Source organism: Rhipicephalus sanguineus, chromosome 7 (genome assembly GCF_013339695.2).
Source record: "Rhipicephalus sanguineus isolate Rsan-2018 chromosome 7, BIME_Rsan_1.4, whole genome shotgun sequence".
In the NCBI taxonomy this organism is placed as follows: domain Eukaryota; kingdom Metazoa; phylum Arthropoda; class Arachnida; order Ixodida; family Ixodidae; genus Rhipicephalus; species Rhipicephalus sanguineus.
The window spans coordinates 159,933,875-159,961,719 of NC_051182.1; the positions used below are offsets into that span (position 1 = coordinate 159,933,875).

Here is a 27,845-nt window from a genome sequence, read left to right on the forward strand (position 1 = left end):
TAAGAACTCTACCGTCGTTCATTTCACCATAGGTCAAAGTCGCGTTTTTAAATTTCGCGCCGAAGTCTCCGCACGTGAACTCACGGATTTCAAAGTGTATATTTCGTATTTTGGCGGCATTGTGCTCAGTGAAATTCCCTGAAACTTGGGTATGTTAAATCTATGGTCCCCTCATAGGGCAGTGTACTTCATTTTTACCGGTTATATATAGGTATAATCGTTAGGGGATTAACATCCCAAAGCCACGATATGATTATGAAAGACGTCGTAGTGGAAGACTCCGGTAATTTCGACCACCTGGGGTTCTTTAACGCGCACCTAAACATTTTGCCGGTTAGGAACTACGTATGACCTAGTAGACGCTGTCAAAATCCATGACGTCACGGCATTTGGTGCGGAAATGTGAAGGTGGCGTCGCCACCTGCATTTTCTTTTCGGGCGTTTTCTCGCTTACCAGGTGTCTCCTCGCGCTAAGAGTGATGTTGTCGGTATTGTGAAATCGTAATTCACTAACATGCGAGAAATCGTTTTTTTTTTCTTTTTTTTTTTTTGCCTTTAGTGTCCGTTTAATGCCAGGGAGATGGCGGAGGGTTGATGTACTACACTTCCGGTTATGCTCCGTGCGTAAACGAACTTCCAAATTATGGCCGCTGCAGTGACTCATTTTATTTGTGTGTCGAAACAATGCGCATGTGCAGTCGCTCTCAGTATGACTTGCAACACGGAAGCACGTGGCTTCACGAGTTCCAAGATCACACTCGACTGCCACTAGCCCGTGCTTCTGTTCTATCTTTGGGGATGATCCCAAGCAAGGAAATGTCACTTAGTAGAGGAAATGAGGGCAAGTTGAAGCCATGCGCAACCCTAAAGCTAGTGAAGCCACGCGCTCCCGTGTTGCAAGTCATATTGAGCGCGGCTGTACGTACTGCGGTTTCTAATCTAAAAGAACTTTTGGTTGGGCTAGTTGGTAGTCCATTTTGGTATAAAATTAATAGCGCGCAAGAATGATCGACGCATTCATGCACACGCACAGTGACACATTCACGCAACGCTGTTTGGTTCCGTGAATGTGTGGGTGTGTGAATGAGCCATTTTTCGCGCTCCTTTTAATTTTATACCAAAAGGATTCTACGTGAATCCCCTTATCGCACCCATCACACTAACCTGTAAAATTTGGAGAGCTACGCCTCTGCCAACAAGTCCCGAGCATTCGATATCAGGAAAGACGACTGGATGCGACAAATTCGCGTTTACAGACACGGCCGCTCGATTTAAAAAGAAAAAAAAGAAAAGGGAAATAAGGTGCGGCCCGTTGCGTACCCAGAAAACATCGGGAGCTGCCTAGTTAACTTATTGCCGCTGTGGCGCCACAAGACGGATCGCACTTAAGATCGCACTTGTGTGTCTCGATGCGAGCGCGGAGAAAGCGCGTATCGAGGCGCCCCTATAGGTCGCACCAAGGTGATTTAAATAACGCACGAGTCTCAAGTGTTGCGGGTTTTCTTGAGGAGCCCCGAACTTTTGGCAAATGTTATTTGGGATCGTGTCATCAACGCTCCCCTGGACGCGCTATTTTCTTTGCAAACAACGACATATTATTTTTTTTGTTTGTTTCAGTAAGGACCTTTAACGTCATTCAGCGTAACACAGAAATTCTTGGTAACCGATGTTGACGTCCTTTATTGTTGTTTAATGACACCATGAAATGCGGCGGCTCCTCGGCATGTCCATATATGGCGGTATACAACGTCTCGCGCACGCCACCACCCTGTTTTTATTTTTGTGTTGTTGTTTTTTTTTGTCGCTTTTTTGTTTTAAATGCGCGTGGCCGTACGTCTACCATAGCGCCAACGCGGACGGAACCGTAAACACCGCTCTCCCGCTTGTGCCCGTGTGTTTGAGCCAAGGAGGTTAAAGGGCCCCTCACCAGGTTTGACAGTCTTGAGCTGACGAGTGCAAGCTGAACGCTGCTTGCCCTTCCTCTCACGCGCTGAATTAGGGTTGCAGAAGTTGCGCCTTCTCCTTTCCTCAACCTCTCCTCCTCCTCCTCCTCCTTCCTCTCGCGGCCGCGCGCCCAGAGAATGAGGGGATGACGTACACGGTGGAATGTCCCTACGTAGATGGTAGTGCTGTGACGTCGCTCCTTTACGTAGACGACTGTGCTCTGACGTCGCCAACCAACAGTAGCACGTGACACTGCGATAATTATTTGACACGACGTTTGTGTAATTTGGTGCTTGAATGAATGAATAAAACCCGAGAGCAATAATAAAACACACAAACGGAATGTGTGCGTTTTCTTTTTCTAATTTTTACTGCGAATCGCAGCGAGATTCGAGACTAATCTACCTCCGTTTCGCACGCGTTCGTGTTCTCGCGCTTTGCGCATCGTGCAGACGCCATCCTTTACTACGAAACTAATTTTCTACCGCGTTCCAGCGCTCATTAGGCTCATTTATACTCCCGCGTTTAACTAGATGTTCATGCGGCACGCCGCTACTCTCGCGTCCGTACAAATGTCGCAGCTTTCGTGCTCAGCAATAGTTTGAAAGCCAAGTGATCTGCGAGGGCTCGTTCGGCATAACTTGCAGAGACGAAGCGCAAAGAATTCGCCGCCACAACACCGCTCGCGTCTCGGGAAGGTTCGGGCACGTCATGCGCTCGTGACATTGTGTGCGCATGACGTGTTCATGCGTATGCGTTATGTGATCCTCCTGCTCGCGTGCCGAAGAGGGCAGGGAAGGGACTTGGCTTGCGAAGGCTACACGGGGCGAGCGGCAAGGGTTTGCAGCTCGCCTCCTCACACGACGGTTTCGCGCCGCTACAAATTATTGTTTTTCTGAGCTTCTAACGGACCGATTAGAAAAAAATTCTTGTGGAATAATGCTTTTTATTGGGCTCGCAACAACTTCCAATGTCTAACTAAAATTCGTTATGTCACCTGGTGAGGGGCCCTTTAACCGCTTGACGTGCGTTTCCATCGAGCGGCCGCGATTTCAGCGCGATGCAATAGGCCGCACCTTTTCTTTTTTTAATCGAGCGACCGTGTCACAGCGTTTTCCGACCACCGCGTTACACGCTAATTATTGATACATGGCGTTTCTTCCTAAGGTCGGGGCTACGTGCAGCCGTGCACGCTGCCGTTCGACAGACTCCAGAAGTGAAGGGGAGTTGTCATACTGGCCGCGGGCATCGTTGGAGCTTCTGTAACCGTTCTGACCTCTCTCGACGCCCCGCGTGTCTCCTCGCTAACACCCAAGTCCGAGAAGCCGCGGTGGTGGCGGAAAGCTTTTATTAAACAAGCCGCGGTCCTGGCATAATCACGTTTTCTTGGCCACTGCACGGCGGTGACGTAATAAATGACTTCCAGAGAGCGCTCCCCGTGTTACGCTTGCCTCCCCTCGAGGGGGTGTGGATGTGTGTTGTGCCGCGGGAGGCAGTGACGCCTCTCCCTGGTGCGATCACTCGGAGATTGGTACCGACTCGAGAGGTGCGAGAAGCAGCAGCGACTACCGTATATACTCGTCTAATGGCTACAGGCCTTTTTTTTTCTTTTCTCCCCAGAGATTCGGTGTGAAAATCGCGGGTGCGGCCATTACGCGTAAAAAAAGACACATTTTATTTTCGTAAGAAACTTATAAGGATCCCTTATGCATACGCCTAACACGACTTGAAGGCGAAAGTCCATCATCACGTTGTGACGTCACTATGAAGTCGCGTCGTGTGACGTCACGACGTTTTTCACTTCACTCGTGCTGACGCTCACGCCACCGACGATAAATTTTCGCGTTTGATGAGGCATCTAAGGCGTTCGCCTTTAAAAAAAAAGGAGAAAAGAAAAGCTTAGGCATTCTCGCACCACAAAACGGAAAACTGTGCTAAACGTCTAAAAAATCAAGGATGCAGCTAATACACGAGTAATATTTAGGTATATTTTGGGGGAAAGTTTCGAACAAAGTTTTTAGTGCGGCTTTTACACGGGTGCGGCCATTGCACGAGTATATACGTAGAAGCAGCAAGGCGAGAGAGGAGCTCGCCAGTTTGGGCCAGTTTTTTTGTTGTTATTGCGTGTCACCGTCCTCGCGATATCGCGGGGTCAGATCTCGACCCGAGCGCCTTTCCCAAAGTGGAGAGGGTGTGCGATGAGGCATGGTCATCACCGCCTCGAGGCCGCCTGTTTTGTAAGATTATAACGAGTGCGCGGTGCCCGACCAAACGGGCGGCAGCGTAATCGCTTTCGAGAACTTCCTGAGCTCCTTAGCCGTTTAAGTGCGCCGTCGTACTTTCGGTTAGCCGCTCGTCCTTTCGCGACCTCTGCGCTCGACGTGTTTTCGTTTCGACTGCGCGCCACCGGTGAACCGAAGTTGTATACAGATCGTCGACCCCGTGCCGTACGTAACGAGAAACGTGTTAGCAGAAGGGGTCGTCGCATTCCTCTGATCGGCGACCGATGTTAGCGAGCTTTAGTGCTGCGTGCTGTCGCGATGAAAAGAAACGCGAACAGCGGAAATCGTGGTTTTCGGCACACTCCCAACACCGACATGCCTTGGCTGTCGCTCGGCGAATCCGCGCTTTCAGCGGGCGTGAGCATAGCGCTCGCTCCGGCTGACGCTATCGCACCGCGTGTGGTCTCCGAGTTCCTGACATGACTGGCAGATGAAAAGCACACGTGGTGCTATAACGCCAGCCAGAGCTAAGGTGCCTCGATGCTCGCGCCCCCGCTTAGGAGGAGCGGGCATCGAGGCACTCTAGCCAGAGTGAGGTTCTAGCAGGGTGGAGGCTCGAGCTAGTTGGTAGGTCACGACAATTGTTATAGCGCGAACTCGGGACAAAGACAAAAGGTTCTATAGCTATATATGGCGACGCCTGCTGACAGCACATATTCGCCGAGCGACAGCCAATGCATGTCGGTGTTGGAATGTGCCGAAAGCCACGATTTCTGCTGTTCGCGTTTCTTTTCATCGCGACAGTATGCGTTGTTCCCATAACGACGTTGCGTGCGTAAGCACGCCGCGTTTTGCGTAGTGTGCGCGAGCAGAAGTTCTGCGCTTCGTGCGAAACGAGGCCCTTGTACGTGCGCGACGCCGTTATAGGCGGATCCGGTGCCGGGACCCTCAAGCGGTTTGCGTGCCCAACCTCTCGCGTTCTTTTGTACTCTCCTTGGGTACTATAGAGGGCACGAAAGAATGCAAGAGCTCCGGAACCCAAAGGCTATTGGCCTCGAGGCCCACCACTGGAAACGCCGGCGCCACCGTCGGCGTGACGTGCTTGGCAGGATCACGTGGTCTCAGCGGCCGCGTCGGCTGCTTGTGGCGCACTGCCGCGTGCTTTGAAAACGAGTTTCAAGTCCCACATGCGCTGGTGTCTGTTCAAATTCGGAAGTTTTCTCTCATTTTCTACTCAATTGGAACCATTGTAATAGAGTGGCTGCCTCCGAAGGCGACGAACATGGGGCTCTACCGCTCGGTGCCGCAGTGCCACGCTTACGCAAAGGAGCCCAGTGTCAGCCTGCACTGGTAACCGCGGGACAAGAAACAGCGTGAAGCATGAGTTGTAAAGCTAAGAACCGGCAAGTAGCCATCCGCTACGAGTCTTGTGTGCAACAAGCACTTCCGCGACGAAGACTTTTGTTACTGCTTCGGGCCTGCGATGTTCGGTGAGTAGCAGACAGCGCGCACTGAGACGATGGCTCGCGCGCGCTTCCCGCCGGCAAATGATGCTTATCTGCCACAGGATGGTAAAAGCGCTACCTTTTGCACGTGCGATGCCATCTCAGGACCCTCCAATGCGACCTCTTGATCGTCGGCCCCGTGCTCAGCGTCAACAAAATCGGCTGCAGATGCGCAAGTCATTGTTTAGATACGTTGAATTAAAAAACGCACAGGGTCCCTTATGCATTCGTTAAAGATGACTAGAAGGCGAAAGCCATCTTCTTCTTGTCAGTCGATGTACTGATTCTCCCGCGCCCCCCTCCAAAAGCGTTCTGCGCCTAACGTGGTTTTGCACGGCCTCCGTGACCGATCACGGAGGCAATGCAAAGCGACCATGACGTGAATACGTCATCATGTGACGTCATAATGACGCTACATATTTTGGCGATCTGTGACGTAATGATGACGTCATATGGTGACACCATCACGTGACGATTATTTTTTGCATCACTCGTGTTGACGCCGCCGACGCGGGACGCCGACGGGCAACCTTCCCATTTGATGAGGCATGCATTGCTTCATAAGCTACATAAATTTTGCATTGCCTCCGTGATCGGCCCACCGGCCAACGCCATGTATTTTCTTGGAGCCTCATTTATTTACGTGGGAAAGATGCCACCCTGTTGGCGTTAGACACGACACTGCTGCCAAAATTGCTGGGGTACATGCCAAATAATTACTATCCTGTTTTGCGGCTGTTGGTTGCTGCAATAACTTCTATTTTATTCACCGCTATTTCAAGTTCATGTGGGTCCTAGTTCACAGCCGACGTTTGCAGAACAAGTCCGCAAGCGTTACTGTATTTTCTTTCTTTTCCTAGGCGTCGCATGCTACTACATGCTCGGTCTCGTAGACTGGTTCTTCTTCCACCAGCAATCTCGAAGTGGTGAAGCTTTGGTCTATGAATTTGTTGATGACAGAGAGCGGCAAGTGCACTGGAATGCAAACGGAACGATAATTAAGGAGCATTAAAAAAAGGCGTCGCATTTGCTCACGTTTTGTGTGAGCACCAAACGAAACGAATGCGCGGAATAAAGAAACATAAGCATGCAGCGGCATTTGCCCGCTGAGAAGACCGATCAATACACAGTGCGAGACAACTTATCAAATGACATTGAAACGTACCCGAATTTGGACCAAAAAAGAAAAAAAGAACACTGAATCGTCCGGACGTCAGATCACAAAGTTGCCATGCGCACCGAAGCCGCAGTTGTAAGGAAATTGTTTTTGAACTGCTCTGATAGCGTCCGCGCAACAGTAGTTGTTTGTTTACTCACAAATTCTCATATTTTGCGGCCTAAAGTTCACAGCGCGGTGCCAAAATGCGCTCGTAGCAAAAGCGAAACCATCAGTACGAACATACATGCAGACGCTCATACATGCAGAGGCACCGTCAGTCGTCGCGAACCCGTGCGATCGCTGGCTTGGGGCTTCTTTCTGTTATGCTCCGTTTGGTTATACAGGCAGTCTACTCTAACGAGATATTTCACATAGTTTGCACACAGCGAGTGACTACCTTTCACGCAAGAAGTCGGTTCAGGGGTCTGCAACGCGGTGACAGCGTGAAGCGGGTGCTCGGTTTTCTGAAAAGAGACAGCGACTGTAGACTATCTTGTGCTTTCAGTTCGTCGAAAATGATTATTTTGACATTAAAGAACACAGTTCATTTCTAAAGTACTTACAGAAATGCCCTGGAGGGCTTCCGCGAGGTGTTTTTGTAGAGCGCCGACAGCAAAACCTATGGGGAGCGCGCCGGCGGTATCCTGCCTAGCACGCAATCGAGGCGCGTCCGATAGAGGGCGACTCCGTAACTCCTCGAGGCCAATAGGGGGGGTTCCCGGCACTAATGGCATCTTCGTCAATTCGCACCGGTCTGCACCGGGGCGCCCAGGCACTACGATGATTGGACTAGACGGCGTACCAGGGCGCCCTTGTGCGCACCGGTGCGATTTGTCGAAGATGCCATAAGACTCTCTATGCCCTCCCCGCCTTATGTTCTCCACCCGTACCCAAGGAGAGTACAAAAGAACGCAAAAGGTTGGGCACGCAAGCCGCCTGAGAGACGTTATTAATTATTATATCTTTTGGACATTTTATTTTACGTTACGATGGTGTTTGTGTGTGTGTGTGTGTGTGTGTGTGTGTGTGTGTGTGTGTGTGTGTGTGTGCTGTGTGTGTGCCTGTGTGTGTGCGTGTGTGCCTGTGTTGGTGTGTTTATCTTCCATGTTCCATGCAAGAGCTAAGGAGTATATCTGGTGCTCTATTTGTGCGCCAACATCTTTTATATGAAAAAGAAAAGGGGGGGGGGGAATCCTGGCACCAGGACTCTTTACAGTTTTAGTTCGGCGTGCGCGGCATCTCAGGAAATGTCGATACTTTATTTTGACATTACAGTCAATTTTCGCATGGCGCACCTACTGACATCGACACTACCGTGTACGTCAGGCTACAGTACAAATTCTGGTCACTCCACGCATGAGTATGGCTACTTGTGATGACGTCAGGTACTAAAACATTCAATGTGGCCACTTGTGCGTCACCAACGAAGCTACGGAGCAGAGCGGTCGTGGAAGCGTCGCGATATCTTGCGCGAGCACGTGGCGAGAAGCTCACACCGTGTTCGTGACGTCAGGGTACAGTAGGAACCGAAACTAGCTTTTAAATAAAAACGTGTTTTAATTCAGTTTTTCATGGCGCACTCAAGCTTACCAGTACATTTTCTAGGCTGTTGAGGGCTTGGCCTTTAATATGACGCAAGACATGGGCGAACTGACCACCCTCAGTTGAGACTTGAGAGTAGTCAGTTGAGAGGCGCGCTGTATCTTATCGTCTTTCTTACCCGCCGTGGTGGTCTAGTGGTTATGGTGTTCGACATGGTGACCCGAAGGTTGCGGGGTCGAATCCCGGCTGCGGCGGCCGCATTTCGATGGTGGCAGAATGCTATTAGGTGCACGTTCAAGAACCTCATTGTTAAATAGCGCTAAAAGACGAAGACACGAGATGGAGGACCACACAGGACAGGTGCTGGTGTCTTCGTCTTTTTGCGCTGTTTAACAATGAAGTTAAACCAACTAGCCCAATTCTGCACACTGTTAAAGAACCCCAGGTGGTCGACATTTCTGGAGCCCTCCACTAAGGCAGTTTTCATAATCATATCATGGTTTTGGGACGTTAAACCCAACAATTATTATATTATTAGGTGCAAGGATCCGCCGTCTTCAACGCGTTGTCAGGCCGATCGGATGATTTTGATGTACATACGTGTTTGTCTCCCGTTCAAGAGCGGTCTTTTTTAGAAAGCGGACTTCCCTTATACAAGGAACGCGTACCCTGTAGACACAGCTCGGCACTGTGAGCGCATCGAAAGATGCGCTCACAGTGTCGAACTCCGGATGTTAATATGCATGGCCTCTATGCGAATTATAGTCCCGCCTTGCTTTCAACGAGTGACACTTTGTTTCGAAGTCTGTGCGTCCCCGCTTTCTGAAATTGCCGGCGAGATATATATCGAATCTTTAAGTTATTTGCACCATGTATCAATTGGCACATGGAGGACAACGAAAAAAAAAAAAAAAAACACGGCTGATCTCTCTTTCATAGGAATCGGTATAACACGAAAGTGAAACGTGTCTTCACAGACGTAGTTGAGCGTTTGTTGTGCATTGTTTCGCCACAAGGGCGAAGGAATGAATGCTATAGCAACAAGCTGTTATGTCACGTGAAGAATGGCAAGCAGCTCGAAACTCGCAACGCGCTGCTCGAGCAGAAAGGACGCACAGAAAGAGCATACAAGCGATGAGCGCGAACTAACAGCTGTCACAGCTCGACAGCTAAAGCGCGCTGCTCGGACACGAAGGAAAAACACTTTCGTGTAAAAAAAAAAAAAAAGAGCTGCCGATAGGCGCCTTGAATAGTCCGCAGCACCACCTAATGTTTGCCGTGTGGGCAACAGCTATGAAAAACAGTAAATAAACAAAAGTCAAAACATGTGATCAGTGCAGAATAACGGTAAAACACAATATTCTGAAAAAAAAAAATGCGCGATTTAACCGGCGCCCGGCAACAGTGCCATTTCACGCCCTGCATGGCCTGTTGACGCCTTGTCGCGTCCACTTTCAGGGACACTATCGAGTGAAACAATGAATCGAATTAGATTGATCATTTGTGCTGTGAGAACACTAATGTCGTTAATTTCACCACCATAGGTTCAGTAATAGAGGAGACAGTCAAGACCAAAGTTTCATTCTTAAATTTCGTGCCGAAATCTCCGCGTGTTACGTCACGCATTTCAAAGTGTATTTTTCGTATTTTGGCGACAGTGGCTCAATGAAGTTTCCTGAAAGTTGGTATGTTAAGTCTATGGCCCCCTAAGAGGACGCTGTAGTTCATTGTTATCGATTGCGAACTACGTATGACCCAGTAGACGCCGTTAAGATCTATGACTTCACGGCGTTTGGAATTTTAAAGTGACGTCGCCACCCGCATTTTCTTTTCGCGCGTTTTCTCGCTTAGCAAGCTTCTTCCCGCGGCATGCGTGGTGATATTGGAATTGTGAAAGTGTAATTTACTAATATTAGAAAAACCTGCTTTTCTCTTTAGTGTCCCTTTAAGGGTGTCAGAAATAGTTGACGGATCCGCTTACAATTATAACACTGTCCTAACGGTTCCAGACGTAACGCTAAACATTCACTCTCAGTGTTATTGCCCTTAGGTGGAAACTGCCAGCTTCTTATCACAATGCGATGACGGGCTGGTTATTACTTGTTGATGGTAAGCCTTTAGCGCAACAAAACGACACAAGAAACCCGCCACGGTGGTCTAGTGGCCTATGGTACTCGACTGGTGACCCGAACGTCGAGGGATCGAATCCCGACTGCGGCGGCCGCATTTTCGGTGGAGGTGAAAATGTTTGAGGCCCGCTGTACCTATAGATTTAGGTGCACGTTAAAGAAGCCTCAGGTGGACGAAATTTCCGGAGCCCTCCACTATGTCGTGGTTTTGGGAAGTGAGACCTCGACAGTTAAAACGAAACGACACGAGATAGACGACATGGCACGGCGCTGGGTTTTGTATTCTTTAATCGTGTGTCGTGTTGTTGCGCTGAAAGTTACCAGGCCATTTTCTCCTGACAGCTCGTTCGGTGGTAAATATTTATCGCTGACAAGGTCGTATACATGTCTGCGTGTGTGTTTTGAACGCGCCTAGCTGCGCCTCCGTCTAGCTACGCCGAAGTTCCTCGTACTCCGCTATCGTCCAACCTTGGCCCGCCTGTTGTTGTTCGTCGTATGCTAAATATAGCTTGGTTTGCGTCGTTTGGCCGATTGGGCGGACGATGACTTCCGCTCGGTGGCACTGCGATCGGTGTGTGTGTGTGTGTGTGTGTGTGTGTGTGCGTGCGTGCGTGCGTGCGTGCGTGTGCTGTATTCTGCATCGCAATTATGTAGCATGCAGCGCCAGCGCCAATGAACGAAGGCGTAAATGAGAAAACACGGGACGGGCGCTTACTCTCAACTGAAGATTTTATATAAGCCACGGCAGCTTACATAGACACGGGGTCCGATACGAGGGTCAAGAACAAAAACAATCAACACAAAGCTAGGCATTCGAAAATTGACGCGATACCTTTAAGTAACACATTACGCGCGCTAATTTGAGATGTGAAGACTCTTATGGCGGAGTTCAATCCGGTGGTGGTGGTGGTGTGCGGCGTGACCACCCCTACTGCGCATGCGCAAACCCTCTCCCACACCTCCTCTACCCTCTCCACTCCCATTTCCCCCTCCACTCCTCTCTCCCTCTCCACTCACCCTCTCCCCTCCCTTTTCCAATTTCCCTCTCCATTCCCCTTCTCCCCTCCCCCCTCTGAAACGCGGGCTCGACATGCCGAAACGCTGCTTCGGATCGCCTCATGGTCCCCTTTAGCGGGAGATGGTGCGAGTTTTTGTTCAACATCTTTGACATATATATGCGAAGAGCGCGCGCGCTCTGCATCAAAGTCATAGGCGTGCGCAGGGTTCACGATCAGGGGGGGGGCAAAGGTTCATCGCAGCGCCCCCCCCACCCTACTGAGTCAATGTACGGGGCAGATTTTGCGCCCCCCCCCCTCCTAGGTGACTAGAAGGGTCAATGTACGGGGCAGATTTCGCGCCTCTCCCTTCTTAAGTGATTAGGGGGGGCGGCCGCCCCCCCTGCCCCCCATGTGCGCACGCCTATGATCAAAGTACATTCCTCTTTAAAGGGACCGACAATCAATGTTTATGGTACCTGTTTTCTTTAACGCAACGGAAAGCTTACCAATCAGAGTGGCTGAAAAAACGCCGCGAAACAATTACATTCTAATTGTTTCGATTTGCGTAGACTGTAAGTCGTATGCACACAACACATCCTGCGAACAGTGGAAGGTGAGCGCGAAAGCGGTTCGTGTTCGTGCGCGGCGGTTTGCTGCGCATGCGTGCACCCCGCGCGCATGCGCCGCGGCTCGACATGTTCCACTAGTTGCCGCGAAGGCAGCGCCGCTTCTCAACGTGCAACTTTTTTTTACCTCGTAAGCAGCACAGGATAGAGCCGGGATGGATAATAATATGCATGCTCAAATTTTGATTGTGGTGCGCCCGAAAGCATCAGACTACGTACAGCTAAGTGAACGACTCCATAATCCAGCATCAAGGCTCTTCCGCTAGGCTGCGCGACAAACCTTTTTTTTTTTTTGTGACTTAAAGGCGGTTTAAAAATGTAAATATTACTCGCATCACGAAAAAGATGCTTGAATCTGTCAGTATAATTCACGGTATCTTTATTGCCACCAGGATCTAATTGCACGTTCTGGCCAGTTATCGGTCGGTTTAAACAACGAAATCGAAGCCTGGCCCTAGCTGCTGCAAAAATATCACTTGATGACGATGACGGTGGTGACCTGCATCACTACATTGCAACACGCACTGAAAGGTAGCTCCCTCGAACAGCCTCGCTGTTAGGCAGCCATAATTAAAGAAAGAAAGAATATGGTAGCCCTGTGGTATTCATATTTCTATGGCTTTTTAGCACCCGACAAAAATCAGCACGCTGTTAGTACATTGACGAATATTTGAATTAGATGTCCCTGAGGAATGCCTAATTGACGATATGATAATTACGACAACACTTGTTGAGCTGGTGAATTCATTAATGTTAATTCTGTGTAATTAATCAAATAGAGTACTGGAATACTGGAAAGTATGCACAAAGTTGTCCTCGCGTGGTATAATCCTTTTTTTTTTTTTAAATCTCACTGCAGTACAGTGCGAACACGCCGCATACATACAGCGGTGAAAAAAAATATATATGTGGGAGGATTCAGATGCCCCGCCTTCTGGCTATGTCAGTGGGCGATACGAACACCGTTTCACTTTGTCTTTACGCCTCCTCGTGACCAGAAGCTTACTTTAAGTGAGTGAAGCAAGGTGTTTATTCTTATCGTTTTTATCTTCTCTGGGCGTCTATTCGCAGACTACCTGCGCAATATGGACTCTGAGGAGCGGGCCATAATCACCGACGAAACGAGTCCAGAGGGCGCTGAAGGCGGCAGCGATGCGGAGCGCAGCATCACGACGACACCGGCTACAACCACGAGTGAGTATGGTATTAACGCTGTAATCGAGTAACAGCAGACTAACTGTAGTTCGAAATGACACAATTGACAGCCTCATACCTATACCACTGAAACTGTCAATGCGTCGTCAAACGGGAGAGTCTACTTGCACCTCAACAGCTCTGGATCACGTGATCTGGGGAGAAACGTCACGTACGTATGACGTCATCTGTGAAGCGGTTGCCGCCACTGTCGCGTTTTTTTCCAGTTGTGTAGTGGTTGGCTTGTGTCAAGTGGAGGTGGGGGGGAGGGTGAAGTAACTATACGCCGTGCCGCCTCGCGGCTCTCACTATTTCGCCAGCATCACTACCGCCACAGAAAGGGTAGACCAGCGTTACTGGACTACCTGGTCTAGTTTAGTTAGTCTAGAAGCTAGTCTATTAACGTTGGGGTAGTCAGTGACGTGTCACCCTGTAGTGACATTTCTGCTCCAGTCGCGTGGTACCAAGGTGCAATCAGGCTCCGTTACGCAAGAGTGGAACCAGCTCGCACAAGAGGATGATGACGACGACGACACATGTGTGTGGATGTTGCACGAAGCATTGGCAGCGATATCACCGATGTATACTGCGAACGACAGCACTGTGTGTTCGCCTTCCCTATCTTGTTATGTGCCTCCTTTGTACTTTATATATATCCATAATGCACACTTGTTTACTCACGGCAGTTAACTTATTTTTGTAGTAGTTGTAGTAGTCGTAGTAGTAGTAGTAGTAGTAGTAGTAGTAGTAGTAGTAGTAGTAGGTAGTAGTAGTAATGGGACACAAATGAAGTTCAGTAAGGGTCAAAGCTGGGCTAGTTGGTGACTGATCATCATACCGTATAGATGAAGTAGCGCACTTTGACGACGACAAACGGAACAAGAATGACACGACACTCGCTACGAAAGTCGTGTCAGTAGCGAGTGTAGTGTCCTTCTTGACATTCTTGTCCCTTTTGTCCTCGTCAAAGTGCGCCACTTCACCCGTACCAGGGGTCTCAAGCTCACCTCAGCTAGCGAGCCGCAGTCATGGAAATTTAGGCCCGCAAGGGCCGGTACAGTGAAGAAGGTTTTGGACAGTGGGGGAGGGGGGGGGAATGATCTGACGAACAGAACCATTTGTTCGGATTGACTCACATATATGTGCACTAGAGACCCGGGGCAATATTCTGGTGAAATTCCAGTATCGTGCCACAATGTGGGTAGCTACCGAACACATTTGAACATGTCACAACACCGCCCTATCAGGGTGTCGTTGGCAATGTTGCAACACGAGCGATAAACGTTCGGATTTCGTGCAAAATATGTCCAAGGAACGAGACATTTGTAGTATGTGGCTTCGTTCTCGTCCAAATCTTTCTCGTCTTAGGTTCTAGCTTGCGCAAGCATGTCACGGTCATCGTGCAAGCAAACAACCTCATCCGTTGTCACATCTGTGAGGCCGAGACGACTAACTAGCGTGAGTCGTTGTCGTGTGCGTTGCAGGTTTGCGTCCGCTATCGTTACCGACTGATGGATGAGACTTCGCGAAGGCACAGTTATATTGAGGGCTACTTTCTGGCGGGTAAAAAAAAAAAAAAAACTGTTTCCCAGAACACGGGAGAGCTCAGACGAAAGCAACGCCGGTGGCGAAACGAGCTGACGATTCTTGTTTGCCGTGTTTTCATCTGGGCCGACTTCCACTGAGCTTGTTGTTAGCTTCATCTTCCTCTTGTTGCCTTCACCGTGTTGAAGAAGCGGTGAAGGCAGCAGGAGGAAGAAGCTAACAACAAGTTTAGCGCAAATCACAGATCAAAACACGGCCGTCTGTTGGCTAGCAGGCGACACGTCTTGAAAGAGTCAAACGGTACTTGTGTTTTTACTTCTGTCACTAGAACGACGTGCGAACTTGTTTCGCTGTTCTTTTTTTTTTTAATCTTTTTCTTTATTTTCGTATGTCAGCGATTGTCATTGCTGAAATTGGGAGCGCCTCGTTTCCGGTCGTGCCGGGTTTTTTTTTTCTTTAGTTTTTTCGTCGTGCGTGGGAAACGCCGTTGTGACAGATGCGGGAGGACTCAGCCTTGGTAAGCATTCGCTGTCACTTAGTGCGAAACAGTCTTGAAGAGGACATCCCGCTTCTTTTTTATGTATCGATATATATTTCCAGCCTCTCTTATGGGCGGCGCATACCGAAAATAATGAGGTCTAAATGCGTGTGTGTGTGTGGGGGGGGGGGGGGGGGTCAACCCGCCGCCTCTGTGGCAGGGCTGGGCAGAGATACTCAGAAAAGTATTCCGGAATACAGATATCGAAATACATGAACTGGAAGCCTAAAATAGAGATACTGAGATACATTTGCCTTTAACGTAACGGGATATTTCGGAGATACTTTTGCAATATGACGAAAAAAGTATTCCGGAATACAGTTACAGCGATACAGATACTGGAATACTTTTTTTATTTCAAGGATGCTCATACTACGCAAAGGCACTTATTAGTGCAGCCTAATGTTGTAATTAAAGTTACAGCGCATCGAAACGTTCAGTTCATTTATTTATACAGTACCCTCAGTACTATTAAGACATTGCAGGGGAGGGGGAGGGGGCGAACAAAATACATAATTAGTAATAATGACATAATTACAAGTATCAATTGCAATAAAAATAAAATATTTCACAGCAACAGTAACAAGGATTGGACACCGAAATCGACATACTTGGCGAACAAACTAAGCTATGCTAGAAATAACACACTTTAAGCTAATCACTCGAATCACTAATGAACACCAGTGAATTGAGAAAAAGCACTCATTTATTTTGAAGATCTGCTTTGCTGAGAAGGTTGCTGTGTAGGCTTCTCAAATAGGCTGTCTTCTAACAGCGTCGGTTCAGGCTCAGCACAAGACTCACGAAAGAAAAAGTCTGTCTACCGCTGAAGGCGAGTACAAATTCGTGTTATAGTGAATAAATACCGCCTTCATAGCCGGATTGCCCTGCAGCGTGGCGATATGTCTTCTCGGGTCATCTAGATACCGAAACACTTCCGCCCTCACTTGGGTTGTTCTGACTGTTCAGAATCCGAAGTCGGTCCCCATCTTCGGAATCCTCAGCCGTCTCACCCTGTCGGCTTCAATGAAGCTTTCACCACCACCGACGCTACCAGCACCCATTTCAGAAAGCCGCAACAGGCGAAGTCGGCTCCGGTGGTGGGGGAGCCTGCTACCACAAAAGACCGTTTCACGCATGTAATCAATTAGGAACGCATCCTGACATTGGAAATGTGGCTGAAAGCGCGTCAAAGATAGCCATCTTCTAGTCACTTCCGCCGCGACTACGGGAACTAACTGCTTTTGGAAGTGCCACCGCCTTGAAAACTGAACGCACGCGAAGCATTGCAAAGCCTGTTCCAAGGCGGTATCCGCGCGGGGGGCCCCGAAGTAGTGGCTTGCCACCCCAAAAAAACGAGGCGTGCTGCATTGACCTTGAGAGACAGTTACTTTCGTCGGCAGAGGCCGACAACACTGCCCCCGCGATTCTGCCGTCTGCGGCGTCGCGCGCTTTACCACATGGACCATTCTGTGCTTGAGGGGAAACCATCGCCGCCCTATCTGTCGGCGACCGGCGGCGCGCCTTTGCTTGTCTTGGCACAAAAAAGAAAAAGAAACGTCATTCCCCCATTGGAAACACGCCTCAGCTCATTTCCGACACAAAAAAAAACAATGTAACGAGATACCCGTGTCCTGCATAGTATCGCGATACAGGCGATACATCGTAAATGTATTTCACTACTGAGATACAAATACATTTTTCAAATGTATCTCGATACAGAAATACAGATACTTAAAAGTATCTCTGAAATACTATCGCGATACTCTTGTATCGCGATACTGCCCAGCCCTGCTCTGTGGTCTATTCTCCGTTGTATAATGCTGCGGAAGCTACGCAAGAAGTTCGGTCTGCAAAATGCCAAGTCCGCGCGTGCGGCGCTTGCAATTCATCGTTGTAAGCGTGGCCTCCGCGATTAGTTCCGGCTTCGCGCTACCGGAACTGATCGCTGAGACCACGATACGAACACAAAGAGACGCTAAGCGATCCAGAACAATTTATTGACAACCGTATAAATAACGGGGTTTGTTTATTTCTAAGGCACAGGTACCTTCGCTAATTACTCAATCTAAAAACGAAAAAAAGAAATCGCATAACGGGTGGTAAAATCATCGAACTTTTTCTTGGTGTGTACGCATCTACTGCAACAATTCTCGCTAGCCTCCATAGCCTTGCACCTGATGTATGAAACGGAGTGTAGTGGCTATGGTACTTGACTGCTGACCCGAAGGTCGCCGGTTCGAATCCTGGCCGCGGCGGCCGCATTTCGAGGGAGGCAGTATGCTAGAGGCCCGTGTGCTTATTAGATTTAGGCGCACGTTACAGAACCCCAGGGGGTCGCAATTGCCGGAGAACTCCGCTACGGTGTCCCAATTACATCGCGGTTTTGGTTTCACACTGCCTCCGTGATCGGGCTACCGATCACGGAAGCAGTGACTCACCTTTGACCGAGCGACGATGTCACGTGATGACGCCATCACGTGACGTCACGTTGTGCGACGTCATAGTGATGGCATGGTGGCGTCACAAAATTTGGGTATCTGCGACGTCAGGATGACGGCACCATATATGACGTCAACATGACACCACCATATCACGTAATGACGTCATCTGGTGACGTCATCACGTGATGGTGATCTTTTGCATCACCCGTGATCACGCCGACGGATAAGGCGCCTAAGGCTTTCGTCTTAAAAAAAGTAATATTAAAGCGGCGTTCGCGTGATAAAAGGTGCAGAGTAGCATAGCCACACCGGATGGCCTTCGAGCCGCCTTAGGCGAATGCAGAAGGGACCCCGTTAGGTCTTTCTCGGCGCATGCGCTGTGGGAGAAAATATATTCTTGCTGACAGAAACCGGAGGCAGTTTATTGACGGTGCACCGGTAACGATCGGGCGCGTCATCTTAGGACACGCGTATGTACGTACATACATGCCAGTCTCGGGCTGTACGTGAAGACCGTAGTGTGGGAACCCGAAAATCGCAGAGAACTACGCAGAAGAAGAAAAACATGGCGACCACCGGAAGTGATTCCGGTTATCCGTGACGACTCCCACCTTCTTCGTCGCCTGTCATCCGTCCATGCGACTCGGCAGCGTTCAAGTCGTACATCCAGTCTCCTCAGGGAAGGGCGTTTACGTCGGTACGACCACTTGACGGCTAACCTTGAGGAGTGTGTGACCAGCGAAGAAAAGAAGAAGAAAAAGACGTAGATAGCACTGCGCAGTCGGCTCGTGAGCTGCCGCTTGTAAATGTCGTCAAATTTGAATTTTCCTATTCCTTTATTTTTACTGCGGCGGATGTCGAGAACTCGAAAGGGGGTCTGCTCTGTCTCTTCTTTCCATACTACGTCATCGTTTTGTTGTTGCTTTGGCTCCGCTAATGGCATACAGCACTGGCGTAGCCACATTTGGGGGTGGGGGGGGGGGGGGGTAGCACATCCACCCCCACCCCTCCCCCTTGCCGCTGCCGCCGATATCGGGCCACTACGTAACAAATAAAATCGACGTTGCGTACGTTGTTAAAAATATTTTTCTTTTTAATATTGGCCTGGCTCTCATAGTGGGCCTGCGTACCATCAACAGCAGGCGATGAATAGAGAAACGAAAAAACAAACAAGAAAAACTAGATGACGGTGACCGCTTTAAGGCACATCCGCCGTATGTCGCAATAAATGACTTGCGAGATACAGAATTATCGCAGAAGTCTGCTGATTTTTTGTTATTATTGTCGATTAAGTGCACAAGCACGGAGAACTTGAATTTTGGACAGAGGAGTCGCGAAAACGACGTTCACGACCCGAGCCATCCTCCCACGGAGGACTTATCTTCGAGCACGTGTCCTTGCTGACCGGGCGAAAAAAAAAAGAGAGAGAGATCGCAACGCGTCCCGAGGCAAAACATGTTTACGCGGAACTGACAGACTTGGTTGCTTGCGTACCGCGTCTTGTAACACGGCCACGAGATAATGAGCTGACGTTGCCGCCTGCGGAAAGTGTTCCGTCATCGTTTTATTTCAGGTCATCCGCAGCCTCTATTAAATTGAGGACGACGCACCTAAATCTAAGTACACGGGCCTCAAGCATTTTCGCTTCCGTCGAAAATCCGGCCGCCGCGGCCGGTATTCCATCCCGCGACCTTCGGGCCAGCAGTCGAGAACCATAACCACTAGACCACCGTAGTGGTTTATACTGATAAATTATACAATGAAAAGCTTAGTGTCGGTAATTTCGCCACCATCGGTTTATTAATAGATAAGAAAATCAATGTCAAAAGTTTCACTTTTAAATTTCCCGCCGCCGAAATCTCCAATGGTGACGTCACGGATTTCAGAGTGCTTTTTTTGGTATTTTGGCCGCATTGGCTCAACGAAATTTCCTGAAACTTGGTATGCTAAGGCTACCTCAGACGAGAATGTACTCCATTTTTACCGACCAGGAACTACGTAGGCCCTAGCAGGCGCCGTCAAAATCTCTGACGTCACGGCGACTGCTACGGAAACTTCAAGGTGGCGTCGCCACCAGCATTTCCTTTTTGCGCGCTTTCTCGCTATTCAAGCGTCTTATCGTAGCAATTGTGATGATTTTGGTAGCGTGAAAGAGTAATTTACTTATGCGAGAAAAATTGTTTTCTCTTTAATGCGCCTTTAGGAGCAGCAGACTGGATTCCAAAAAGAAAAGGATGTGCGCGACGGGGAGGCAGAAAGACAGTTGGGCAGACGATATTAAGAAGATTGCGCGTATAGCGTGGCAGCAGCAAGCACAGAACCGGGTTTATTGAAGAAACGGGCGAGAGGCCTCTGCTAGGGGCGCAGCCAAAGGGGAGGGGGGGGGTAACCCCCCCCCGAAAATTTTCAACTGTGCTTGCGCGTGTAATATATATATATATATATATATATATATATATATATATATATATATATATATATATATATATATATATATATATATATATATATATACGCACACATAAAAACGCACGCACGAACCAGTGCTGGGCAGTATCGAAGATACATGTATCTTAGATACTATCTTAGATACTCTATGGGTATCTTGTATCTGTATCGCGATACGTCTCGCAAGACGAGTATCTGTATCTGTATTTTCGATTCATTTAATAGTGTATCGTGTATCTTAAAATACAAGATACTGCTATAGGAATACCACCGTACGAAACAGTAATCGCTGGCTCAACTCCGCTTCTCAAGCTGGTACTGGTGCCTACAAACTGCCTGAATAAAACTAAGCGCAGTGACATAATTTTATTTTTCCGCCAGAGTCACCAGTGAGGGCAGGCGATGAGGTGTGCGCGTCCCTTTTGGTGGAGCAGAGCAACATGACAGCGCTCGCGTAGTCACGACAGAACAAGCTCGCGTACGTCTATGCTTAGCTCACGTGCCTTTCTTTTCTCAATTTTTTTTCTTTTTTCGTGCGCCAGTGCCATGATACTTACCCTTATCCACTGACCAGCGCCGCGTATACCACAATGCGTGCGGCAATTATCGCGCAAATTCTGATGCCGCTACCCTGCGAAGTGCTTCGTTACGAAGTCTGAAGCATATTGTTCCTTTGCGTGTCGTGGCTTTCACATCACCGATATGAAGGATCTTGTGGATGTAAGTTCGACTTACATGCGATTGACTTATGTGCAGATAAGATCCTAACTATAGCACCACTTGTACCGATGCTAGATCTAATACATGAAGCGTTTACTTAGCAGAAGATATGTTAATGTACCCTATCTTCCTGCTGTCGATGTACTCCCGGCCGCGGCGGTCGCATTTTCGGTGGAGGCGAAAATACTTGAGACCCGTGTACTTCGATTTAGGAGCAGGTTAAAGAACTCCAGGTGGTCGAAATTTCCGGAGCTCTCCACTGCGGCGTCCCTCATAACCGTACCGTAGTTTCGGGACGTAAACCCTAACGATTATTAGTATTATGTTCCTGCTATCTTTATTCAGAGTTTTTGCAATCATAATTTGATTGTTAGCACAAGTGCTTTCTTGGTCCATCTTGTGCGTCCCGTACATTATACCTAGGGCTCTGAACTGTTTTTTTCCGGTCTGGTCACAGCAATATGTCTCTTGTAACGCGCTGCCAAAATAAGCTCTCTAGATTATTCTTACTTTGAACTGTCTACTTTATTTCTGCTACTGTTTACGCATTTATATTTCACTTGAGTTTACTGTTCTGTCAAGGCGACTTTGAAAGCAAATATGTAATTATGTGGGCGCGAAGTGAGTATACAGTACCAAACATCCTGCTTATTGCTTAGTAAAACAGCGAAATTGAGCTTGCATTGTAATTATGAAAATAATTAGGAGCCACCTTAAAGTTGATAGGAAAGGGATTCGAGAAACATTGCTATACTAAATGATCTGTTTTTCTCATGGGCGTCCCAACAAGCCGGTTCAGTCAATTTTTCATAGGCACTAAATATTTTATTGTCTTACATTAACAAGTAAGTTGACGATATATACCTCATGCTTCCTTGACATAGCTATTAGGGGTGCCGCCTGTATTGTGTCTCAATACTTGTTCACGATGAATGTTTGATACAGAACGGGTTTTCTATTTTATTTACATAAATTTGTTTTCCTTTCTTAGGCCTCCCTAGTTTTTTTTCTTTTTACTATTACTATTCGCCAGGTAATCGGGCAATAGTGTGAATAGCAGCGGTGTGCTGCGACGATTTGTGCAACTATACTGCCATGTGCTCTTATTTCTTTATTTTGGTGCGATTGAATTTAAACCGCAAAAAAATTATTAGCAGTGCTCGGCTCAAGCCGCACCGCGATGTTTCGGAATCTTCGCGGTTGTTTCAGATTGTTCCGTTAAGATTACGCGCAAATCCCAGCCGCGGCGGCCACATTTCGATGGAGGCGAAATGCTCTAGGCCCGTGTACTTAGGTTTAGGTGCACGTTAAAGAACCCCATGTGGTCGAAAACACCAGGTGGTTTAAAACCCCTAGGTGGTCGTTTAGAACCCCGGGTGGCCCTCCACTACGGCGTCCATCGCAATCATATCGTGGTTTTGTGATGCAAAACCTCAACAATTATTATTAAAATTATGCGCAGGACGCGAGCACTTGTTCATTCGGAAGCTTACGCGAGCACCAGCGGTAACGCTGGAAGGTTCGATCACTGATGTGACCACGCGTTCCGCCGATGATCAGAATACCGAAGGCCAACGACATTCATTGCCGCTATCAGTGTACAGCGTTCTTTTGCTTGTACATTGAGTTACTTATTTTTCGGGGCAAAGTTTGCCCAATGAGCAGTTTCGTTTCTACCAGAGTGACTGCCGCCTTCTTCATCGTCACCACCACGTCATATAATACAATAGGTATTAGGTATTTCTGGGGTGCACATGTGCTCTCGTTGAAGAAAAATTGTTAAAAGATTGCACATTAGTGAGTATATTGATAACGAACGTTTTACGCCAGCAGATAAGTAGAACATGAAAAGTCATTGCAGTTTTATGAGCTCTATACGTAGATACACAATGCGTCACGAAAAATGTCGCGAGCAGTGTTGTCGCTGCTGTACACCGGTGATTCGGTATTGCGTAAATGGTCTTTTACAGCCAATGTAAAACTCCACACATGTATTTGCGCCATCGTGCGAAGGCTTCTTATTGAAGTTCTTGTGATTAGATAGCGACCGGCTACCTGGTCGGCAAGCTGAGCAGCGACGCTCATCCATTACAAAAATGACAAGCGAGAGGCGCTGTCAGTGAACAGCTGTCCTGTTAAGCAGCCGAAACAAATCCCAATAAGTTCTGTCGGAGTAAACTAATGCACTTTGAGCAAGAAGGACAAAACTTTTGAGATACTAACAGACATTTCATTAAAGTGAAACAAAATTGGTCACATTAAAGAAATGTTCAAGCAAATCTTTTTGTGCATAGGCGTTCACTACTACATTATGGTGGTCTATAATAACAAATTTGCGAATGTATCGAAGTATCTTAAGATACATTTGGCAAGTATCGTATCGGATACAATTATTGCTGTAGTATCTTGTATCTGTATCTCCAATACTTCTTGTCTGGGTATCTTGTATCGTATCGCGATGCAATTTCAAAGTATCTTTGCCCAGCCCTGGCACGAACATACATAAAGTGTGGCTGAACCCCTCCACCCCGAAAAAGCTTTCTGGCTACGCCCCTGGCTTCTTCCCTGTAGTGGACGTAGTCAGGCTGATGATGATAATTGTGATGATGCAACAGCAATGTTAAACCCTGTAGAAATCAAGCCATGTTTCCGATATATTGTTGAGACAAAGCAGCCTACGCAGCAGAGAATAGGCCAATCCATGACAGGGTCGGACAAGACCACAGTCTGTCGGCGCCTCAGCGGGTCGGCATCACGTGACCTGAACAAATACGTCACTTATGACGTCACTATTGAGCGGCACATCGGCGTCCGCACACTCTGTGCGAGTAGCAACGTTGGCAAAGTAGTGAGAACCGCCAAGCGGCCCAGCCTGTGCAACCAGGCTGGGCAGCTGCTAAGGCCTAAATGCTTAAAGTTTTGCAATTTATGTATTTTGCATACAAAGTAGTGTGAACAAAGGTTATGCTATTGGTCTTCGGGAACCATTCTAAATATATTTATAGCACTGAAAGCCAGAATTCGTATTTATCGGCGGTGTTTTTGCCATATTTGCAAGTTGCAAGGTCCCCGTTTGTGGACACCCGTCTTCACCATTTTTAAATCTTTGCCGCAGTGTTTTTTCTTCTTTGATATTGTGGAACCACGTGAAATAAGATTTTGCAAACTGCATCCTTTTTTCTTGCCTGCATCTTTGTTCGGTAGTGAAGGTCCCGGAGAGCAGGTCCCTATACACTCTTTGAACATAGGACCTCCTCCTCTATATACTACTCATCCAATAATAATTCTGTAATATTACCCTACTTTTACTAATAAAATCTTGACTCTGAAGAGGTTAAGGTGCGTGTCGCTCTCGATGACGTGTGTCACAGTTACATAGACTCAACCGTCGTTTCGTATTTCACCCTTTTGTCCGCAGGTTGGGAGAACCAGCGTGACATCACGTGCTGCATGCTGGGACAGATCGCGGGCGACAAGGGATACCACTGCTTCGCCAAGTTCTACGCTGCGCGCCTGCGGATGCGGAACCGGAACCGGGCCCACAACCGGAAGATGGGCTTCTACGGCCGGAACCGGATTCCGGACTACGGGCATCGGCTGATGCGCACATTCGAGCAGTGCGTGGTGGGCGACCACGGCACCATCTTCCACAAGTGCTGCCACATGGTGGCGCTCGAACGCCGAGACCGCGTCCGCTACGACACTTCCGCTTTAGCCGCGTCGTCTGCTGCTGCTGCCGAGCCCGATTTGTCGTCTGCTAGCCAGCAGCAGCAAGGAGAGTCTTCTGCTACGGGGCATGGACGGGAGAATAACCGCTATCACCACGCTCATCACCGCCAGCACAGGACGCAGGAAGAAGAGACGGGCGGCGAATCTGTGGAAATCACCACGACGTCGACGGAAAGGCCTCACCACTCGAGGGTCCACCGCCATCGCAGCAGCGATGTCGACGCCAGCACAGACTCCGAGAGTAGTAGACGGTAGAACAAACAAGAAGCAGCGTAGTTCAGACGAGTTATCTGTTTGACACGCTGGGCCAGAGTTGTCAGGAGTTTCCGAGAGTATAGTTGCTATGTCGAATTCCGCCATGTTGTCAAATTCGCCATCTTCGAAACTCTGATTGGCCCATGGGGGCTACTACGTACGACCTCTCTGATTGGTTTAAAAATGCCGCCATTACAAAATCTAACAATATGGTGGTATTTGTAAGCGTCCGGGAGTGCTATTCTGGACATTGTCAAATTCCGCCATTGGTCAGCTCTGATTGGCCTGGAGGGCTGCTACGGCCTCTCTGAATGGCTTAAGATGCTGCCATTACGAAATTTGACAGTATGACGGAATTTGACATCGTCCAGAACGGCACCCCAGAACAGTGTCCCGATCCCGAGGTGGTGCCTGAAGTTCGGCGGACAGGATAGGACGTGTTCTCGGCTCCCGCAATCGGCCTCTTTCACGATGCCACGGCGCATGCGTCCATCCCCTAGCGACAAAGTCGCAAAGCGCCTCCTGATCTTGGAGGCTTTCGTTCTGGCAATACCGATTGACCCGGCCCTTACCAAGAGCTTACCAAAGCGAGAAAGGGCAGCACAGGAAAATGAAACAGGCTGATTCAATCCGGCGCCTATACAGTACACGTAAGAATAGCCTTTAAGATCGGTGGCTGTTACTCGGAGGAGACGCCGTCGTTGGGACGTCACTTAGGACACCACCTGTTGTCGAATTCGAGCCGTTACTTTACCGGGGAAAAATTTTCTCTGTCTGTCTAAGTAGAGTTGTTCAGAGACACCTGTGCATCCAAGTCAAACCAAGATACTTAAACGAAAGATGGTAACGTAGACGATCCAAGTGCTCGTGGTGTAGGTTTCGTGCGCAGCATATGTTTAGGTGTAACGAAAACGGTCGGGGCGTTACGCAGAGAGAGAGATATGACTTGGACGCAAAGTGGCATAAAAAGAGGGTATAGATGTGGCCATGACGCTTATGCACAGTATTCCAGACCTTACAAGTGGTACAAAGCTTTATCGCTCTATGCACTGTAAAGAATATTTTCACGTCACTGATTGGCCCAATTTAGCACCAATTGTGTTAGTGACATTGTTCGCTATAGTGGTTGTCTCTCTCTCTCTTATTTTTGTTACCTGCCTCAGGTTTGCTGTATAGGTCACTGAGAGCAGCGATGACTTGCGGTGCCGCAAGCGCTCGTGTAGTTTCGTTTCTTAAAAAAAAAGTAGTACTTTTAAGGTTTATCATCTTTCAGTCTTTTTTATTCACATCCGTTGAGAGAGAGAAAAAGGGCAACATACATTTCCTTTCTTCTTTTATTTGTTCACATATTTGTTTTTTTTTTTTTTTTATTTTCTATATTATCGAATATGGCGTTGACTTAAAGGTTTCACAAGCGTTCACTTCATAATATGTCTGACGTCATGCAAACGTGCCTCATTTCAAACTTACACGACATTCGTACTTTCTTTTGTGTTTTATTCGTCCGGATAAGTGTCACTTTAGCCTTTTGGATCGCTCGCTTTGGAGCGCGTATATATGTTACAAATAGAGCGCATATTATTTAAGCGTGTCTGTGTCTACGAGCTTTGTTATGCTGCTTAGAGAAGTACAGCACGGTACAGTGTCAAAGGGAACAACCAGTTAACATTTGGAAAAAACGTATCTTTAGCTTATTATATATATCATTTCTGAAAAAGAACTGACGTGTCGTGTTAGGAAAATCTGTAATCGTATAGTGTTACTGTCTCTATACATTTTTGTAGGAACGTGGTATACTTAGTCCATGAATACTATTTCGCTGTTCCCTTTAATAGTTACCAACGCGGTACACTCTTTCTTTTTTTTTCCTTTTGTTGTTCCGCTCTTGATGACGTATGATGCAGACACTTTTGTAGCATGGATTCTTTGTAACATTCAAATACTCTTACGGAAACGCATAGTATCGAATGCAAAGAAAGAAAAACAATACTTTTCAATTTGTGAGCATGAGCTAGCTCACCGTTCTGCGTCCGTATTTCTACCGCCTCCATGATCGCACAATGTAATAGGTGGATGAGTAAGCTATTGTAAAGAACAGGCTAGCTGGCCACTGGTCGCCACTCCTTCTAATCGGGGGTGCTTTCATCCTCATCATAATCATAATCATCGCGTCATATATCGCACTACTGCGCAACTTTGCCCATCTTCTACGGCGTGGCACGGGCCATTAGGAAAAGCCGCATTCCGGGGAATGCGCTTGTCATGCCGATGAAATAGCATTAGGAAATGCGAGAGAGTCGACCATCCCCCCACGTCGCGTTAATAAAATTTGTTCCGTTTTCATAGATTCAATCAATTTTTTTTTCGTGCCTTTTAAAAATCACGTAGGTATACAAGGGTGTACGAAATAGTGAATTATCGAATATTATCGTCTCCTACTCACCGTTATACAACGAAATTAAGCTCTTTTTTTTTTTCTAAAGCTCATGAGCTTAAGTTCATTCGGTGCGTTTCCTTAGTGCTAACGGCGCGCACAACTTTGTCGATGTATTTATCTAGTCTTTAAGCTACGGAAGCGCTGGCGAATGGCAAAATTACCAACCCGCTGCGGTGGACACGCATCTCTAATGGAGCGTGTAATGTTGGCGGAAACTTAGTTGCTCTAACGAGCCTGACGGCCGAGGAAGGGCGGTTCTTTTCCTCCATGTCGAAATCGTGTCGTTTTCTGGAACAGTAATACTCCAGGTTGAAAAGGCGTCCTGTTTGTCTCGGAGTTCCGCGAATGAACAGGAAACCAGCGAACAGGGTGCCCACGAAACTGAAAGAAATCGGCCTTTCTTCTTTCTT

General features: G+C 48.0%; 1 protein-coding gene across 1 annotated transcript in view; it reads left to right on the forward strand.

Moving 5' to 3' along the window:
* LOC119400409 (uncharacterized) overlaps positions 1-27,362 on the forward strand; it is a 41,807-nt gene extending 14,445 nt beyond the window's left edge. Inside the window, exons 2-3 of the mRNA XM_037667432.2 lie at positions 13,197-13,319; positions 24,433-27,362. Coding sequence (XP_037523360.1) covers positions 13,197-13,319; positions 24,433-24,998 — 689 coding nt within the window. The 3' untranslated portion in view covers positions 24,999-27,362. The remainder of the gene's footprint in view (positions 1-13,196; positions 13,320-24,432) is intronic.
* Positions 27,363-27,845: the final 483 nt, after the last annotated feature.